Consider the following 20956-nt stretch of genomic DNA (forward strand, 5'->3'; position numbering starts at 1 on the left):
CCCTAGGGCCCTCGTCATTTGGAGGCTGGGGAGCCAAGTTTTGTTTTCCAAAAATATACTTTATTCATAAAGATCTGTTTTTTAAAAAAAAAAATACATTACAAAACAGTTCAAAACAGCACCAAGTTGACATTCCAGAATGTGCAATGGAAATCAGTTTTCTTCAATACAAGAGTGAGTTGCCTCACAACCCTTCCATTCCATTTTGCATGCAATATAAATTTTACAGCAAACCCATATTTGGTGTAGACAGCCCAAGAGGTTTCCCATGGGTCCGGCCCCTCGGTTCACTATGGTGGGAGGACCTTACACAGTGGTCTTTCCCCATTTGAGCCTTTGCAGCGGCTGTCCCAAGCTTTAGTGCGTCCCTCAGCACGTAGTCTTGGACCTTGGAATGTGCCAGTCTGCAACACTTGGTCGTGGACAACTCTTTGCACTGGAAGACCAGCAGGTTTCAGGCTGATCAAAGAGCGTCTTTCACCGAATTGATGGTCCTCCGGCAGCAGTTGATGTTTATCTCTGTTTTCGTCCCTGGGAACAGCCCATAGACCACAGACTCCTGTGTTACAGAGCTGCTTGGGATGAACCTCGACAAAAGCCACTGCATCTCTTTCCACACCTTCTTTGCAAAGACACATTCCAGAAGGAGGTGGGGAGCCAGGTTGATGGTTATAGCTGTGATCATCTGCCAGTAATGTCTATCCAGCTTTTTGCTATTTTTCTTTCAGGCCCCTTATCTTCTCACACTTTCCATACTTTTGCATATTCTTTTATTCTTCTAATATCTTTTCGTTGATCTTTTATGCAAATTAACAGGTTCTTGTTTTTCTGTTAAACAGTTTGTAGGCAATTTAGCCCATGGACCTCTTCTTGATGCTTGGAGTATCTATTCTCCCTTATCCCAGCAACTCCCCCGCCCCCCACACACGCCCCCATTCCCACCCCCGCAACCTCCTCTCTACAAGAGAGTTCCTTTATTTTTCAGTATTGGGTTGCACCCAAAATGTTAACCTTTCTTGTCCGTTTACAGATGCTCACTGGCCGACTTTTTTTATTCTTCCATGGGATGTGAGCATTACTGGCCAGGCCAGCATTGTTGCCCGTCCCTAATTGCCCTTGAGAAACTGAGTGTCTTGCTCAGCCATTTCAGAGGGCAGTTAAGAGTCAACCACATTGGAGTCACATGTAAGCCAGACCGACCAGATAAGGACGGCAGATTTCCTTCCCCAAAAGACGTTCGTGAACCAGATGGATTTTTATGACAATCGATGATAGGTTCCAGCAACTTCTGTTTTATTTTAAAGTTCCAGTGCCTGTGTGTGTTCTGCTATTTTGGTGATTTAATAGGTCAAACACTGTCCTTACAGTGCTTTGAATCCAGCCCACAGTGATGGAGTGAAAGTCACCGCCACTGCCGTGAAAAGTCCTTTGGAAAATGATTTTGGCAGAAACAATCCAGTTGCTCAGCAACTAGTTAAAGTGCTGCACCAAGAGTAACAGAAGATAGGAACTCGAAGGCCAATTAAAAAAAAGTCTTCAAAGCCTGTCACTGGCTCAGGAGGCATTCAAGCAGGATCCACTCCTGGAGAAACTTCTTCTGACAGACTAATTACTACACTAGTGCAGAAGCAAAATACTGAAGATATTGGAAATCTGAAATAAAAATAGAAAATACTGGAAATACTCAGCATTTGTGAAGAGACAAACGGAGTTAATGGTTCAGGTCGCAAACCCTTCATCAGAACTGGGAAAAGTTAGAAATAAAATAGATTTTAAGTAGGTCAAATGGGGGAGAATGGAAAAAGAACAAAAGGGGAGGTCTGTGATGGGGCGGGAGACATTAAGTGACAAAAGAGTTGTTGGGGCAGAGCCAACTAAATAGACAAAAGATGCGTCCAGTGGAGGCGTAAATGGCGGAATAATGAACAGCTGCCTTCTTTAAGCAAAACGAGATTAAGACTGAAACATGCAAAGGAAACAAAATGGGGGCAGAGATTACGGTCTGAAATTGTTGAACTCAGTGTTGAGTCCAGAAAGCTGTAAAGCGCCTAATCGAAAGATGAGAGGTTTGTTTTCGAGTTTGCATTGAGCTTCATTGGAATAGTGCAGAAGGCTACGAACAGAGATATTGGTGTAAGAGCAAGGTGGAGAATTAAAATGACAGACTACTGGAAGCCGGGGGTCATGCTTACAGACTGAATGGAGGTGTTCTGCAAAGCAGTCACCCAATCTGCATTTGGTCTCCCCGATGTTGAGCAAACCACGTTATGAGCAGCAAATACAGTATACTAAATAGACTGAAGTACACAAAAATTGTTGCTTCACCTGGAAGGAGTGTTTTGGGCCTTGGACGGTGAGAAGAGAGGAGGTAAAAGGGCAGGTGCTGCATTTCCTGCACTTGCATGAAAAGGTGCCATGGGAAAGAAGGGTGTGTTGGGCATGATAGAGGAGCGAATGATCATGTCGCAATGCTGGGAGGGGAAGTTGTATTTAGTGGTGGCATCATGCTGAGGTTGGTGGAAATGGGGAAGGATTATCCATTGAATACAGAGGCTGGGGGGATGGAAGGTGAGGACAAGGGGAATGTGTTCGGGGTTCTGGGAGGGAGGGGAAGGGGTAAGATCAGAAGTGTGGGAAATGGGTCAGACATGGTCAAGGGTTCTGTTAACCATAGTGGGGTGGTGGGGGAATCCTTGGTTGAGGAAAAAGGAAGACATATCAGAAGCGCTAGTGTGGATGGTTGCATCATCAGAACAGATGCGATGGAGAAACTGGAAGAATGGAATTGGAGTCCTTACTGGAGGCAGGTTGTGAGGAAGTGTAGTCAAGGTAGCTGCGGGAGTCAGTGGGCTTATAATGAATATTTGTTGATAGTCTGTCCCCAGAAATGGAGGCAGAGACATAGAGGAAGGGAAGGGTCAGAGATGGACCATGTGAAGGTGAAAAGGGTGGAAGCAAAGTCAATTAAATTTTCCAGATCGGGTTGAGAGCAGGAAATTGCACCAATACAGTCATCAAGGTTTCGGAAAAAGTTGCGGGAGGGATCCTGAGTAGGACAGGAACAAGAAATGTTCCACATATCCCACAAAAAGGCAGGTGTAGCTAGGACCCACGTAGATTCTAGAGTGGTTCCTGAAGATGGGATGGTAGCAGATATAACCCCAGTATTTAAGAAAGGAAGGAGAGAGAAAATTGGGAACTACAGACCTGTTGGCCTGAAATCAGTAGTAGGGAAAATTCTAGAATCTGTTGCAAAGGATGTGATAACTGGACACTTTATTAAAAAAAAAGGTAGGATTGAGCAGAGTCAACATGGATTTATGAAAGGGAAATCATGTTTGACAAACCTGTTGGAGTTTCTTGAGGATGTAACTAGCAGAATAGATAAGGGAGACCAGTGAATGTGGTGTATTTGGATTTTCAGAAGGCTTTCGATAAGGTCCCACATGGGGTTAGTAAACAAAATTAGGGCACATGGGTTTAGGGGTAATATGCTGGCATGCATTGAGAATTGGTTAATGGATAGAAAATGGAGTATGGGAATAAATGGGTCATTTTCAGGTTGGCAGGCAGTGACTAGTGGGGTACCGCAAGGATCACTACTTGGGCCCCAGCTAATCACAATCTAGATCAATAATTTGGATATGGGGACCAAATGTAATATTTCCAATTTTGCTGATGACACAAAACTAGGTGGGAATGTGAGTTATGAGAGGATGCAAAGAGGCTTCAAGGGGATTTAGATAGGCTAAGTGAGTGGGCAAGAACATGGCAGATGGGATATAATGTAAATAAGTGTGAAATTATCTGCTTTGCTGGGAAAAATATAAATGCAGTCATTCCTAAATGGTGAGAGATTGGGAAGTGTTGATGTCCAAAGGGACCTGGGTGTCCTTGCTGGTAAGTCACGGAAAGATACCATGCAGGTGCAACATGCAATTAGGAAGGCAAATGGTATGTTGGCCTTTATTGCAAGAGGATTTGAGTACAGGAGTAAAGAAGTCTTGCTGCAATTATATAGAGTCTTGGTGAGACCGCATCTGGTGTGTTGTGTACAGTTTTGGTCTCCTTACCTAATGTTACTTACATAGAGGGAGTGCAACAAAGGTTCACTAGACTAATTCCTAGGATGACAGGATTGTCCTATGGGGAGAGATTGAGGAAACTGAACCTGAATTCTCCAGAGTTTCAAAGAATGAGAGGTGATCACATTGAAGCATACAAAATTCTTACAGGGCTTGACAGGATTGATGCAGGAAGGATGTTTCCCTGGCTGGACAATCTAGAACCGGGGACACAGTCTCAGAATAAGAGGTAGGCCATTCAGGACTGAGATGAGGAGAAATTTCTTCAGAAGGTGGTGAATCTTAGGATTCTGTACCCCAGAGGGCTGTGGAGGCTCGTTCATTGAGTATGTTCAAGACAGAGATTGATAGATTTCTAGATATCAAGGAATATGGGGATGATGCAGGAACAGCAATTCGAGAAATGTTAAATGTCTCGAAGATATCTGTAATAGTGGGTGGATCCAAAACATGAAGGGTAGAATTTTAATTGGTATCCACATGGAATAAGTCAGAGCCAGAGGCAGTTGCTGGGGAAGGAGATATGTTGTGAAGATGAGTTTTCATTGATACCTGATCAAAAACAAGAAGGCGAACAAGGTAAAAGAGACAAATGGAAATCCTATATGAGAGAAGAGCAGAACTTCTTCAAGGTTGGCATTCCTGGAGGAGAAGAGGCAGTGAATTAAACACAAATATAAAAGCAAAATACTGCAGATGCTGAAAATCTGAAAGAAAAACAGAAAATTCTGGAAATACTCAGCAGGTCTGGCAGCATCTGTGGAGAGAGAAATGGAGTTAATGTTGCACATCAATAACCTACACCACCAGGTTTGCCAATGTGACAGGTTTCCGTTGTAGTTGATGATGAGAGTCTACAGTGTAAAAGTGCCATGTGCACATGTACTTTTTTTTTAAAGATTCTAAAATGAAACATTTTGGGGATTTGTGACCACAGATGTGCAAATGTTATTGCATCATGGGACATATGACAATCAACACTGCCCATTTGATAACCATGTTTGGGGTGTTGCAAGACCATTGCAGCTTCTGAAACTGTGAATTGAATGTTTTTCTGATGCAAAATATTTCATGATGTAACTTTGTCTCTCTCACAGTTCCTTCACCACCAGGATCCATAGTGGTGACTGACGTCACTAATTCCACCATTGAGTTTCGCTGGGGAAGGCCTGAAAATATGGATATTGGAGGATACAACTTTAGTGTTGCCTACCAGGTGGCACAAACAACAAATGTAATAACTAAAGTTGTAGAAGATAACAAATCTACTATTTTCGACCTCGACTCTGGATCCAATTACACCATCACTGTTATTACCACTATCCCTCAGAATTTGAACAGCAGCTCAGTGACAAAATCTCTCTACACACGTAAGTATTCTGTACTGTTGTCCTTCATAGAAAACTGGAACTTTTTTTATCTATTTATATGACTGGAAAATTTTCTCTTCAGTTTGTTCTCCCTCTTTCAATAGATTTCATCAACTGAATTTAATTGATTAGTGGGAACAAGTCATTGAAATGGTGCACCCTAATTAGGTAGAGGCAGATGTTACATTGATGTCAATATCTTGTAATGAACATAAACAGGTTCAACTTCTGTTCTGCAGACTTTGGATTAGTGGAGCTTCCCATAATTATTAATTGGAAGTTCAAGACTGAGTCTTCAGTAATTAATGTTATTTCCTTCCTTTTACACTGGAGTTTCTGTCTGGTGAGTGAATACCCTTTTTGATACCTACCATGCACAATCGAGTTCGAGTTGTGCGATGAACCTTCTTGATACACTGAATAATAAATAATCTAGCTGATGGTGCCAGGTTGTAGTTTCATACCCAAAATGACCCAGGTTAATGTGTTTCTGACACTTCTCAAGAAGTGATCCTCACTTTTGGAATGCTGTTCTCGATGACATTGCTTTTGCCACTGGTAGAAAGGAGAAATGGACAAGCAAATTATATGACCATCTGAAAAGTCCAGCCAACAGTCGCATTGGCGGTGACTAAGTGCAGCAGGTTGTCTTCCATCAAGGAATTGGTACTGAGAGGGGGAGGAAAATTAAACAGGAGAGCAAAAAATATCAGATGATCTCTAACTTAATTTTTTTTGTCTCTAGGACCAAATCCCATCAGCAATCTCCGTGTTGTAAGTAGCAACACCACCTCTATGCATCTGACCTGGGATCAGCCACTTGGGTACAAGAGTGAATACAAATACAGAGTGCAAATAGATGGGAAACCACAGTCCAATCTCACAGTCGATGTCAGTTCTATTATTGTCAGTGGCTTGACATCAGGCGATAAGTTTACATTCACTGTCTTCACCCAGACAGCAGATAACACTGAAGGAAACTCTGTCACCTTGGTCCAGTGCACGGGTGAGTCCTGAAGCTCCTATGTGTCAATTTTCTGTCCTATGCTGTTGTTTCATCAGGAGTCAAAGACGAGTAATTCTTCCAATTCTACATAATTGCTTACACGTACATGTACCCACAGGCACACATTCACCCAAATAATGTTTACTTATAGGGACATGAAACGTGCAAGCCAACAGTAACCTCATTGCATGAAAACAGGGAGGTTCCACGTTCACATTAGTCACAAGACCTGCAAGTGAAATAAATCTGTAATCAATTGAACCTCTGAAAGAAGAACGATAGGAACATCAGTTTTCAAAATAATTGAAATAGATTACATATTTATAGAACTGTTGTGACCAGAGGCAGCTAAATCGACATTTTTAGATGTATTGATTGAGTTCTTAGATGACACAGTGGGTAAACTCACTGTCTGATGTGTTATTGAGCCATAGATCTTGGGCTTGGTCCCAGTCCCTGCTGAACTTGCTCACCTCAGCTGGAGAGGCAAAGGGGACTACAAATGGTCACAGTGCTTCTTAGCTAAAGAGGGGATAAACCCAGGGCTCATGCCCGATTACTAGGTAATGACTCCCACTCAGATGTCAAGAATAACAGATTGGGGTCAGCTGTAAAGTTCCCCAAGGGATATGCAGGAATATCCTATGTATATTTTGCCACACGTGCTACCATAGCAACCTAGGCTCCAAAGATATGTAATCCTAATGACAAATTAGAAGCGGTATCAAGTGAGTGGGGTGTTTTCTGGGGTGGGACCAATTTGCATTGGATCTCAGCCCTGTTACAGAAGTGCTGAGGAGGAAGAAGCCATTGTTCTTGCATCCACCCTCTGATATTTGGAATGGAGATACCATGGTGGGAAAATGTTACTTGCTGGATTTTCTGCTAGTCCCCTCTCTGGTAATCTCAATACACTCTGTCTGCAAGAGGCAGGTGTACAGTACTTCATTGTGGTAGAAGTAGAGCCCACCAAAATTTGGGTTTGGGTCCTGCAAACCTGGATTTTGGAAAGGCTTATTGGTTTATCTTAATGGAGGTTTAGGGCAAATCATAGAGAAAGTAGCTTTGCTTCATTTCTGTTTCAGTTGCAGGACCACCTTTGCAGTGAACCCAAGAGGCTGCCCCAGGTACACTGATACTGGTTCAGGTGCCTGAATACATTAATTACCTGCCCCAAGAAATTATTAACATGGTCAGGCATGCTACCATAGTGAAACAAACCTTCCACTTCACCATGATTACACTAGCAGAGAAGGATCACAGATTTTTGGACCCAAGCTTCATAATCTGGATTTGTGGGAGCAAAAAGCTAGAGCGCTCTCTCTGCTGGCTGAGATCCAAGATGGAGCCCCGAGCATGAGAGGAGAAGCAATATTTATTTTGGTGTCAATGATTTTTATAAACTTTTCTTTGTAATATATTTTTGAAGTTTATTGGAAGCACTTCTAATGTTATCACTTTTATCTATAACAAACAGCCTTCCATGAAATTAGGAATTCAGCCCATTGTTCTGTGTTACTCCATCATAAAAGAAATCGCAAAGTAATCGCAAAGAGCTGTGCTCTTTTTTTATGATTTTTCTCCTTGTGATCGCACCTTGCCATTTTCTCTGGCCTCAATTCACATCACCTGTGCTTTGATTGGCCCACATCAGTATAGAGAGATCTATCTCAGCTGTTTCAAAGTTGTGAGCTTGCCAAGTATATGTTAGAAAATATTCCATCAGCACCCACTTCCTGTCAGTTCTTTCCATTTATAAGTGACTACATTCATACAATGGAAACTTGTCCCATTGAAATCACATGCTCCCCAATGAATGTTTTGATATGTGACAAGTTTTTATGTAGCAGTGTCCATTATAAATATGGATGTAGAAATTTATAATGGAAGATATAAAAATAAGGATGGAATGTATGACTTTAAAATTGAGGCTCCATTCTGTCATTCTCTCTTTTTCTAAATCTATGATAACCAGTAATAATTTCCCTGACTTGTCCAAACCTAAGCCACATCTCTGGTATAACCCTTCCATAGTTATTGATGCTTGTAATTCTCCAATTGTGTTTCAAAGCTCTTCGCATCCACTTTCCTGTGACTCAATCATCTTGCTTTTTCTCTCCCCCCTGCCATATTATTTTAAGCCCATCCAAGTAGCACTAAACACTCTTGCATTGAGGACATTATCCCCAGTCCTTTTCAGATGAAACCCTTCACCCATGTCTTTGGACTAGTCCCCATATAGTAAGGAACTGAATCCTTCCTTGCTATACTATCTCTCCATCTGTGTATTTATCACCCTTGCCTTTCTGTTCCCTTACTGACTTTAATGTATATCTAATTTCTGAGGCTGCCACTTCAGCACCTCAATTTTACTTCCTGTTATTAATTCCAATGCAAACCATGATTTCTGGTTGTTCCCCTTCACTCTCCAAAATATTTTGCACCTGTTCCATTACATCCCCTGCCCTGACCCTTGTAAAGCAACAAACCATTTGGCTCTCTTGATTGTGGCTACGAAGCAAATCTTGATTCCTTTGACTGTGAAATCCCCTATTAGTGCTGTGTTTCGATTATTTCATTTATTCCTTTTTTTTTTGGAAATTACTTGACCCTCAGTGCTGTGGCTTTGCTTGCCATTAGCCACCTCTGAATTTTTGTCAAAGGTATTCAATACTGAATGCCTCTTTGTAATTTCTACAAGCCCAGAAGATCCCTGCACTGTCTTGTGTCCCTACTACAGTACTACAGATGGTCACACACTTCACCTTCTCACTACCTCACTCTGCTTGAAGACTGACCACCTCTTGTAATGTGCATTCCAAGAACACTTCAGCCTCCCATACTGACTTCGTGAGCCCAGCTGTTCCCCAGGCTTAAAAACTGGCAGTCAGAGGCACTTTCCACATACATGGTCATCGGGCACTTAGAAAGCATGTATCACATATAATGGACTTCAATTTTTTCTTTCTTCCTCCTTCCCCCAGTTCATATTAAACTAAAACTGTTTTCTTTTGAAAGTGGAATAAAATCAAACATAACAACTTAAGTGTGATGTAACTCCTTCACATATAATTTTACACTAAGTGTATCTCAAAACTGAACTGCACTGGTCCTTCACTGTTCAAGACTAAGACCATACGAAATTTCTACTGTCTTAGTCCATCGCTCAACTGCCAATGAAAAAATCAGAGATCATGTTACTTATGTCATAGGAATTGTGAGATGAAGAAAGACCACAGTCCTTCTAGTTCATCTTCTACCATGCTGGTAGTCACATGAATAAAACGATAACTGAGTTGTTGACTAATCACGGCAATCAATCTCTCTCAGTTAGTCTACAACAGACCCAGACATGAGGCTAGAAAAATCCTAGTGGTGGAAAGCTTTTAGAACCAGAGGTCAAAAGTCACCAATTCCTCACAAGCATTGCTACACTTACCATATGCCTTGTCTCAAATGTACCAGATCTCAAAATATTATTTTCTGACAGAAGTCCATCTAGTTTGTGTTTAGATTAATCAGTACTATCTGCTCTAGGAAATCTGTTCCATAGTTTGATGACTTGCTCACAAAAATAATGTTTTCACAGATGAGTTTTAAATTACCCTCCTTTAACCATTTCATCTGGTTCTATTGGTCTTTCCCAGTTGAAGCATCTTGTATTGGTCTACATTATCTAGTCCTTTTTATAATCCTCAAAATGACAATCATAACATTGCTCAATGTTCTCTTTACCAAATTGACATAATCACTGCCTCATAATCCAATCCCTCCATCCTGTCAATCATTCTGGTTGCTCTCTTCAGTAGCTGCAAAATTCTTTTTGTACTGCGATGCACACAGTTGGCTGAATTTATTGAGTCCGTTTTGAGTGGGAATGGAGGTGTGGAGTGGGCAGATGGGGGCACGGAGAATAGCGTCGGACGCGTCTGCCTGGAAATCCGATGTCATGACGTCCGTGCCGGGTTTAGTCAGCGGCAGGAAAGCACCAAGGTGGCGTCACCACCCCAACACAATGGAACTGCTATTTGAATTGCAGAACAGTTAGTTTTAATACATTTGCATGTAATTGAAAGTGATTTGATGGGGGGCTTGGAATTACGTGAACGACAGGCAGTCCTCGCATATCTTCAGATTCCTGGCCATTGAAATTTAGCAGCACCGAGGCTTGAGACGGGAAGGCAGCCATAAAGAGCACTGGACAGGGGAAGAGGGAGGAGCAGAGGCCATTGTCAGCCTGCAGTGCTGTACGATCTTCACGGTGGGCTTAGTCTTGGGAGGTCGACACGGGTGTCCATATTGCTAAATGAGAGGGTTGGCTATCAGCAAGGGTGGGCACTGAGGGCCATCAGCACATAAGCCGAGAGGAGTAGCAAAAGCAAAGATGCCAAGGCTACTTTGTCACTGCAAGCACAGTGCTCTTGAGGCCTACTGATCACCTGGCATGGGTCTCTTAGACCCTGTCTTTGTGGAACCCCACCCCCAATGGCATAATGCAGCGCCTCCAATGGAGGGAGGGCCAGAAAGCAACAGACAGTCTCATACTTACCCACTTCCAGCCACCATGATGGCCTCTCAGAATGAAAGCAATCAGGACTTACCTAAAGCATTCAGTCTGTCGCCTCCTTTCTATTTGGGTTCCGTGCCTAGTGCCCAACTTATACATGTGCTCTGGCACATCAGAGACACTTAGCAAAGGAGGGCTATGCTTACACTTGCAGCCCACTAAGGGAGAAGGGTGAAGTCAGCATCTCACAATTAAGGCATGAAGGAATAAGCATTTTCCACAATGGATGTTAATTTCAATAACGGAAAAACTTAAAAACAGAAAACAAATAGCAAATTTCAAACACCCGTGAATCCCCAAGTGTGTCTGCATGGTTTTCGATATATGTTTGCCAGTGCTTCTATGAGCTGTGACCCCCTGCACTAGCAGCTGGGCTGGAGGCAGGCTGCTGATCAGGCTGCTCCTTGGCCTGTGATGACATTGGTGGCCATCTTCTGGCTGCTTGAGGCCTGGAGGGCCCCGGCTGCCTGAGAGTTCACTGCACAGATGCAGGACTCTCCTCGGGCATCGTGGCTACTGAGTTGGGCTCACTGGCAGAGTGCCCTGAGAGAATTCCTCAGCTGTGGAGGTCAGCCTCTCCTCCTCCCTTTTCAAGGCTCAATTAAACCTCACTGCTGACCAGAGAAGGAGGTGGAGATGACTCCAGGCACCTTGTACCTCTCTCACCTTGCCACTGCTGCATTGAGCTCATGGCCAAGGTGATGATGTGCAAGTCTGTGTGCATCTGTGGGATCTGGTTCTCCATGTGGGTCGCCAACCTCTCGATGGAGGAAGCCATGCACTCACGTGCTTGAGACATGACAGCAGTCATGGCATGGATGGATTCATCCATCATCCGCTCATGGCTACGCATGACCTCTGGCATCTCCTTCTGCATCTCACGTCCTGAGCTGTTGATACTAGAGACTTGTCATCAGCCTGGGGCTCAGCATGGGCCTGGCCACCCAGAGTCCTCCAACTGTCAAAGGCCTCAGCAGTCTCAGCCTCAGCCAGCTGTTCGGGCACGTGTGTGGTGTTTGTGACCCTGATTTTAAAGCTAAGCGTGAACCCACTGATGTAAACTTATCTGCGCTGGTGAAAGGTGCAGGAGAGTCATTTGATGATGCATTCTCTGACTGCTGCTCCTCAGAGGTTGATTGCTGTCCCCCTTTTGGTGGAGTCTCCTGCAGATGCCAACCTGCATGAGAGAACACAAACATGTGGGTTAGGCATTGCAGATCTTGTCATGATACCCATGCGTGATGTGGATCTCCATAGTTCTGTTAGGTGTTGAATGAAGACAATCCTCACTTTTTTTGTGTGGAGACTCCAGTCTCGCATCCGCTATTGAGCAGCTCTCTGGGTCCCTGCTAACTTGGTGCTTCATTCTCAGTATGCTGAGAGAAGCTGTCTGCCTGCGGTTCCTCAACCAGTCCATGAGGCTCCCCTGCTGTTATGGGCTCACTTGTCCTGCAAGTGGAAAGAGGGAGATAATCATATTTCACAGGAAGAGCTACAGGACATGTGTGCTGGTGGCAGCCCCTCGTCCCTGCTGAGGTTTCCTATATGACTGATTCCCACGTCAGCTGGCGGGGGAGGTAATGGATATGAACTGTGAAAGGTGGCCTGTGGCCAAGATGCATGGCGGGATGTGGTGATCTTTAACTGCATTTGCCAGCATTTTTGTGGTGCCTCCCTCCTCCTATTACGCAGCCTCCCATGTAGCCATTCACCATGGCAGAATGAAGGAAATTGTTAACTCTATTCTTGCACTGGACCCATGTTCGGGGGGTAGGGGGGTGACCCTATGGCTGTTGACCTCCTCTGCGATCTCCATCCAGGCTTGCTTGGTCAGGCAGGAGGACCTCTTCTTGCCACCACTGGGCCTACCGCTTTTTCCTTGCAGCCTGGAGGAGAATCTCAAGGGAGGCATCGCTAAACTGTGGAGCCACCCAGTGTCTTGCCTCTGCCATACTGCGGGTTCCTTGTCTGGGGGTAAGGGGGTCCAGGAGTCACTCCAACACTAGTTTCAGCAGTAAACAATAAATGACCCAAAGGCAACAATGTAAGCAGGGCTAGCAGGGCTTTAAGTATGACGCCAGCACCTGCTCTGGAGTCATTCGATGCCTCGAATCCCACTTCCATCATGTAATTGGCTGGGCCCCACATCTTCATAATTATAACTGATCACCCGCTGTGGGATTGCGGTGGGCCAGCCACACAAGTGACAAGCGATAATGGCGCCCACTTCCGGGTTCACTGCCGGAAGCCACGATGGGAACATTAAATCCAGTCCTGTATTCTAAGTGCGACACACCAATAATTTACAAAATGGCTGGATGACCTCACTATTTGACTCAATATTGAACCATTAATACATCCCAACATTTTATTTGCTTTACACCCCGTCACTGAACATTGTTGCAGTATCTTCTATTTATTTTGAATCAGGACAGCCATATCTCTATCCTTTACCATGCACATTATTTTCTTTCTATTTAATTGATGGTCCTTTCCTTTTTTAACTGAATGTGAAGCACTTTGCATTTCTCTATATTAAATTTCATCTGCCAGCAGTCTGTCCAATTCCCAAGTATATTCACATCCTGTTCAGCTTTGGATTTTACCATATTCATGAGCTTTGTGTTTTCTGCTAATTTAGCCATTGTTGCCTCTGACTCCTAAATCTAGATCATGTATGAAGATGTTAAACAAAAGATGTCACAAAACAAACACCTGTGGAACCCCACTGGTAACATTCTGCCACACTGATTGATAGAATCCAGCGTGGAGTGGTACAGGGGTTGTTATTGGTCAACAAGTTGCATATCCATTATCAAATATTCCCACTTTCTTTATTTTCGGTAATCAATGAATTAACCTAATTCCATGCTAAACCAGTCCACAGCTTCTAATATTGAAGGACTAAAATGAAATAAAGTCAAAATACAAAAAGTGAAAGTCGTCATATTTTTGCCAGTTACTGTCCACTGAAGCTAAGCTCCACTCCTAGCTTTTTACTGATCGATTGCTCAATACTGATCATTGTTTAGAAACGCAGATGTGCTTTTCCTTGTAGTTTAATGGGTACATGCACTATCAATTGTGATACTTAACCTCACGGGTAAGAAGGTTCCAGGTTTGATCCTTGCCCAGTACTGAGTAATCTAATCTCAGGTAAGCCACCAGTTGGGATGCTGTAATTAATCTTGGAGCCCTTGGGCTAGAGAACATAAAAGTCAGTCAAGATTCTTAGTCGTGATCATCCAGTGAAGTTCCAATTAGGCTTGTTTGGAATGGTTTCCTGTGGTCAAACAGCTTGTAGGGACTCATTGGCTAGGTTCACACAAGAAGAACTACTTGGGCAAGGTACTAGAGGTCAATACTCTTGAGATGGTATTTAAACAAATTATTGATGTAAGGGGATAAGGAAAGATAAGCTGAGGAGGGGAGTTCAGAAACTAAATAAGGGAAAGAACTGGAATGGTATAGAACAGACTTTTATTTCCCCAAATCTTGACTTTAATTGAAGAAGGTTATCTTCCTCGTTGCACTAATGTGAGTTTTGGTTCCATGCAGATGCAGCCGCAATTAGTTCTTCGTCTCTGACGTGTAAAGGAGTGGATCTGAACCCTATCATTAACTTCGAATGGACATGTCCGAGCGGAGTGAACACTGGCTTTCAAATCAAGGCAATATCCTCCACCAGAGTCTTAACTAAAAACATTACGAAATGTACCTCAGGAGAGCATCAATTCAACCTGACCAATGTTAAATTCTTCACAAGTTATTCTGTGAACATCACCACCTTGTCATGTGGTAAGCCAAGTACACCGACCAGAATAGACTGCAAATCTGGCATTACACGTAAGTATAAACTCAGCACACACTCTCACAATGAATGAATAGATGTGACACGAGAGCGTTGGCATCAAAAGAGGCTTCTCAAGTAGATCATTGTCAAGCATTCTGCTAAAGTAAATTGTTTTAACCAGTGTCTACCAACTTTATTTTTATTCCGGGGGATGTGACGAGGAGTCCTTTTTCAATAAGCAAAGCAAAGTGGTGATGCTTTCTTGAGTCATAGAATTTTACAGTTCAGAAGGAGGCCATTCAGCTATTGTGCCAGTGCCGACTCTTTGAATGAGTTACCCAATTAGTCCCACTCTTTCTCCAGAGCAATTTTTTTCTCCAAGTTAATATATTCAATTCTGTTTTGAAAGCTATTACTGAATCTGCTTCCACCACCCTTTCAGGCTGTGCATTCTAAATCATCATAACTTGTTGTGTAAAAAAAAAACCTCTTCATCTCCCTTCTGGTTCTTTTGCCAATTATCTTGTGTACTTTGGTTACTGACAGATCCACCAGTGGGAACAGTTTCTCCTAACTTTATCAAGACTCTTCTTAATTTTGAACACCTCTATTAAATCTCCCTTTAGCCTTCTCTCAGCTGAAGAGAACAATCCCAGTCTCTCCACATAACTGAAGTTGTTGATTCCTGGTGTAATTCTAGAAAATCTTTTTCCAAGGTCTTGACATCCTTCTGAAAATGTAGTGTGTAGAATTTTTTTTTTATTCGTTCGTGGGATGTGGACGTTGCTGGCAAGGCCAGCATTTATTGCCCATGGTGCTGTTAGGAAGGGAGTTCCAGGATTTTGAGCCAGCGACAGTGAAGGAAAGGCGATATAGTTCCAAGTCAGGATGATGTGTGACTTGGAGGGGAACTTGCAGTTGGTGGTGTTCCCATGCAACTGTTGCCCTCTCCTTCTCGGTGGTAGAGGTCACGTGTTTGGAAGGTGCTGTCGAAGGAGCCTTGGTGAGTTGCTGCAGTGCATCTTGTAAATGGTACACACTGCTGCCACTATGCATCGGTGGTGAAGGGAGTGAATGTTGAAGATGTTGGATGGGGTGCCAATCAAGTGGGCTGCTTTGTCCTGGATAGTGTTGAGCTTTTTGAGTGTTGTTGGAGCTGCACCCATCCAGACAAGTGGAGAGTATTCCATCACACTCCTGACTTGTGCTTTGTAGATGGTGGACAGGCATTGGGGAGACAGGAGGTGAGTTACTCGCTGAAGAATTCCCAGTCTCTGACCTGTTCTTGTAGCCACAGCATTTATGTCACTGGTCCAGTTCAGTTCCTGGTCAATGGTGATCCCCCAGGATGTTGATAGTGGGGGATTCAGTGATAGTAATGCCATTGAATGTCAAGGAGAGATGGTTAGATTCTCTCTTGTTTGAAATGGTCATTGTCTGGCACTTGTGTGACACGAATGTTACTTGCCACTTATCAGCCCAAGCCTTGATGTTGTCCAGGTCTTGCTGCATCTGCACATGGTCTGCTTCAGTATCTGAGGAGTCACGAATGGTGCTGAGCATTGTGCAGTCATCAGCGAACATCCCCATTCTGGCCTTATGATGGAGGGAAGGTCATTAATGAAGCAGCTGAGGGTGGTTGGGCCTAGGACACTACCCTGAGGAACTCCTGCAGTGATGTCTTGGAGCTCAGATGATTGACCTCCAACAACCACAACCATCTTCCTTTGCACTGGGTATGACTCCAACCAGCCGAGAATTTTCCCATTGATTCCCATTGAGTCCAGTTTTGCTAGGGCTCCTTGATGCCATACTCAGTCAAATGTTGCCTTGATGTCAAGGGCAGTCACTCTCACCTCACTTCTTGAGTTCATCTCTTTTGTCCATGTTTGAACCAAGGCTGTAATGAGGTCAGGAGCTGAGTGGCCCTCGCAGAACCCAAACTGAGTGTCACTGAGCAGGTTATTGCTAAGCAAGTGCCGCTTGATAACACTGTCGATGACACCTTACAGCACTTTACTGATGTTTGAGAGTAGACTGATGGGGCGGCAATTGGCCGGGTTGGATTTGTTCTGCTTTTTGTGTACAGGACATTGCCCGGTAGAGGCCAGCGTTGTAGCTGTACTGGAACAGCTTGGCTAGTGACGCGGCAAGTTCTGGAGCACAAGTCTTCAGTACTATTGCTGGAATGTTGCCCTTAGCCTTTGCAGTATCCAGTGCCTTCAGTCATTTCTTGATACCACGCGGAGTGAATCGAATTGGCTGAAGACTAGCATCTGTGATGCTGGCCAAAATGGATCACTTCTGGCTGAAGATTGTTGCAAATGCTTCAGCCTTAGCTTTTGTACTGATGTGCTGGCCTCTCCCATCATTGAGGATGGGAATATTTGTGGAGCGACTTCCTCAAGTTAGTTGTTTAATTGTCCACCACCATTCACTACTGGATGTGACAGGACTGCAGAGCTTAAATGTGATCCGTTGGTTATGGGATCGCTTAGCCCTGTCTGTCGCAAGCTGCTTATGTTGTTTGGCACGCAAATAGTCCTGGGTTGTAGCTTCACCAGGCTGACACCTCAATTTGAGGTATGCCTGGTGCTGCTCCTGGCAGGCCCTCCTGCACTCTTCATTGAACCTTGTTGGTGCCCCGGCTTGATGATAATGTTGGAGTGGGGGATATGCCAGGCCATGAGGTTACAGATTGCGGTTGAGTACAATTTTGCTGCTGCTGATGGTCCACAGCAGCTCGTGGATGCCCAATTTTGCATTGCTAGATCTGTTCAAAATCTATCCCATTTAACATGGTGATAGTGCCACACAACACGATGGAGGGTATCCTCAATGTGAAGGTGGGACCTCGTCTGCACAAGGACTGTGCGCTGGTCATTCTTACCAATACTGTCATAGACATATGCATCTATGGCAGGCAGATTGGTAAGGACAAGGTCAAATATATTTTTCCCTCTTGTTGGTTCCCTCACCACCTGCCACAGACCCAGTCTAGCAGATATGTCCTTTAGGTCTTGGCCAGCTCGGTCAGTAGTGGTACTACCGAGCCACTCTTGGTGATGGACGCTGAAGTCTCCCACCCAGAGTGTTTTCTGCATCCTTGCCATCCTCAGTGCTTCCTCCAAGTGCTGTTCAACATGGAGGAATACTGATTCAGCAGCTGAGGGAGGGCAGTAAGTGGTAATCAGGAGGTTTCCTTGCCCATGTTTGACCTGATGCCATGAGACTTCATGGGGTCCAGAATCGATGTTGAGGACTCCCAGGGCAACTCCCTCCCGACTGTATACCACTGTGCCACCACCTCTGCTGGGTCTGACCTGCTGGTGGGGCAGGACATACCTGGGGATGGTGATGGCGGTGTCTGGGACATTGTCTTTAAGGTTTGATTTGGTGAGTATGATTACGTCAGGCTGTTGCTTGACTAGTCTGTGGGACAGCTCTCCTAACTTGGGCAGAAATCCCCAGATGTTAGTAAGGAGGACTTTGCAGGGTCAACAGGGTTGGGTTTGCCTTTGTCGTTTCCAGTGTCTAGGTCGATGCTAGGTGGTCCGTTGAGTTTCACTGCTTATTGACTTTGTAGCGGTTAGCTACAAACCAAACCACATCATCTTTAAGGCCTCCCATTGCCTATTTACTGTTTTACCTGCCAATCTTTGTTTCCAACCTGCTTGGGCCAAATTCCGTTTTAACTCACTGAAATTCACCCTCTTCCAGTTGAGTATCTTCACCTTTAATGTCTCTATATCTCTCTTCATACTTACTCTGTACCTAATGATATTGGGGTCATTATTTCCCAAAGGCTTCCCCACTGAATCATGCTCCATTTTCCCCAATTCATTCCCCAGAACTAGGCCCTCATTGGGCTGGACACATGCTGATGGAGAAAGTGCTCTTCTTCACATTTCAGGAATTCCTTACCTTCCTCATCCTTTACACCCACTTTTTCTTTCCTAGTCTATATTCATTAATTGAAGTTCCACATTATCAATACTCTATTATTATCAAATCTTTTTGAAACTTGCTTGCAAATTTTCTCCTTCATCTATTTCCCACTATTTGGTGGTCTATAGTATACACTCAGCAGCATCACAGCTCTTCTTCTGTTCCTTAACTCAATTGAATAAGTTCTATCTTTGAACCCTCTAGCACATCAACCCTTACCAGAGCTACAACAGTATCTTTGATCAATTTGGCCAGGCCAACGCTCATTGCACCAACCCCCACGCCCCTGCCTCCCAACACCACCACCATCTTTCTTGTTTCCCTCCTCTGTCCCTCCTGGGGCGGCGGAGTGGTTAGCGACCCGGGTTCAATTCTGGGTACTGCCTGTGCAGAGTTTGCAAGTTCTCCCTGTGACCGCGTGAGTTTCTGCTGGTGTTCCGGTTTCCTCCCACAGGTTGATAGGTAAATTGGCCATTTTAAATTGCCCCTAGTGTAGGTAGGTGGTAGGAGAAGTGAGGGAAGGTGGGGATGTGGTAGGGAATATGGGACTAATGTAGGATTAGTATAAATGGGTGGTTGATGGTCAGCACAGACTCGGTGGGCCGAAGGGCCTGTTTCAATGCTGTATGAAATTGTAGCTAGCAATGTTAAGTTTCCATTCTTGGATCATCTTTGAGCTAGGTCTTAGATATTGCCACTATATCATAACCACCATGAGGCAAAGTGTATCTGCACCTTGCCAAACTTATTTGTCAAGATCTGTGTATTTATGCACATGCGTTCTAACCACACTTCCCGACCCGCCCCCCCCCCTGCCCTCTAATCTGCTTTGCATTTCTGTGCTGCCTGATTCTTCCACCTTTTGGACTTTCCTTTATTCTAATGTTATTTGTTTGTTCCAGAACTCCATGCACCTTTTGTTTCTCCTTTCCGATACTTCCTGGTTCCTCGTTCCTCCCCCCCACCAAATTAGTTTAAACCTTGTAATTGTGAAAGTAGTGCACAAGGCATCACTAACCATAAATGTAGAAAAAGGGTGAGGAAGCCAGTAGTTGTTCCACTACCAACCATATGCATTGAGTTTAGAGAAGCCACACATTGTTATCTGAGCATGATTAGCATGACATTACATAATACAGGAATTATATCCCTCTATGGTAGTTCAGAAGTCATGGGTTTGGATGATAGGGCTACCCGTCACCTACAACTACAAACCCCTGTCTTCCCTTGTAACTTGTGATACCATAGCCAACCATCATAGTAGAGCATGTCCCCTAATAGTCAAATATACATCCAACTGAAGAACAGCATTATCTTTAGTCGCAGAGAGGTCTACAGCTAGATTGGATTAACCTCATCAGCTCTACCCTATACAACAGCTGTCTCACATGTAGATTCACAATGTCCCAATAATGGGAAGTCCTCGTATCCCAATAGTAGAGCAACATACATAGAAAAGGCCCTTTATGGAGGATGTGCTGCTCAGACCCAGGAGAAAACTTCATCTACACATGTACGTAAAAACCTTTCATCCTTAAGTCTACATGTGTACAAAATCCACTGAATTTGGCTAGAGTAGCCATTTACAAAAAGAATAGTGAGCAGGCTAAATTTACAGCACGTCACTTCTGTAAGCAATTGAATTTTTGAACAATTTGGGAGCAGAGACTGGAAAAAGAGGCAGCTCCAAAACCTAGCTTCTGAGAGTTCTCAGAAACCCATGTTTCAAATTGATCTCTATCTACCTACAGCCAGCCAAGAAGACTGAATGGAAGTGCAGGCAGTCAATGCTGAATAATGATTGATATTTGATTATTTTATTTTTGCTGACCACATTAAATGGAATAGAAGGAAAGGCTTGCATTTATATAGCATCACATTTCAAAATGCCTCATATAATGAAATACCGTGATGGTTGTTAAGTGCATAAATGTGGCAGCAAGATTTTACACTGTTGAGATGATTGACCAATTAACGTGACTTTGGGGCTAGTTAAAGGAGAAATGTTGACCAGGGCACCAGGAGAGTTCCCTACATTCTTCAAATGCTGCTGCAAGATTTTTAACATCCACTTGAAGCACTGCAATCGACAGGCAGGTCTCTTTCAAAGGACACAAATCTCCAATATTGCAGCACTCACTCAGTATTACCCCCTAGCTCATGGACTGTGGGCTGAAAGCCTGGAGT

The 20956-nt window shown here is 43.9% G+C and overlaps 1 protein-coding gene across 2 annotated transcripts in view; it reads left to right on the plus strand.

Moving 5' to 3' along the window:
• ptprja (protein tyrosine phosphatase receptor type Ja) overlaps nucleotides 1–20956 on the plus strand; it is a 192527-nt gene that overhangs the window by 110539 nt on the left and 61032 nt on the right. For both annotated transcript variants that reach the window (XM_068046060.1, XM_068046059.1), the window contains exons 17-19: nucleotides 5183–5455; nucleotides 6201–6461; nucleotides 14587–14874. In XM_068046060.1, coding sequence (XP_067902161.1) covers nucleotides 5183–5455; nucleotides 6201–6461; nucleotides 14587–14874 — 822 coding nt within the window. The remainder of the gene's footprint in view (nucleotides 1–5182; nucleotides 5456–6200; nucleotides 6462–14586; nucleotides 14875–20956) is intronic.

The sequence above is a fragment of the Heterodontus francisci genome, chromosome 14, assembly GCF_036365525.1.
Source record: "Heterodontus francisci isolate sHetFra1 chromosome 14, sHetFra1.hap1, whole genome shotgun sequence".
Classification (NCBI taxonomy): Eukaryota; Metazoa; Chordata; class Chondrichthyes; order Heterodontiformes; family Heterodontidae; genus Heterodontus; species Heterodontus francisci.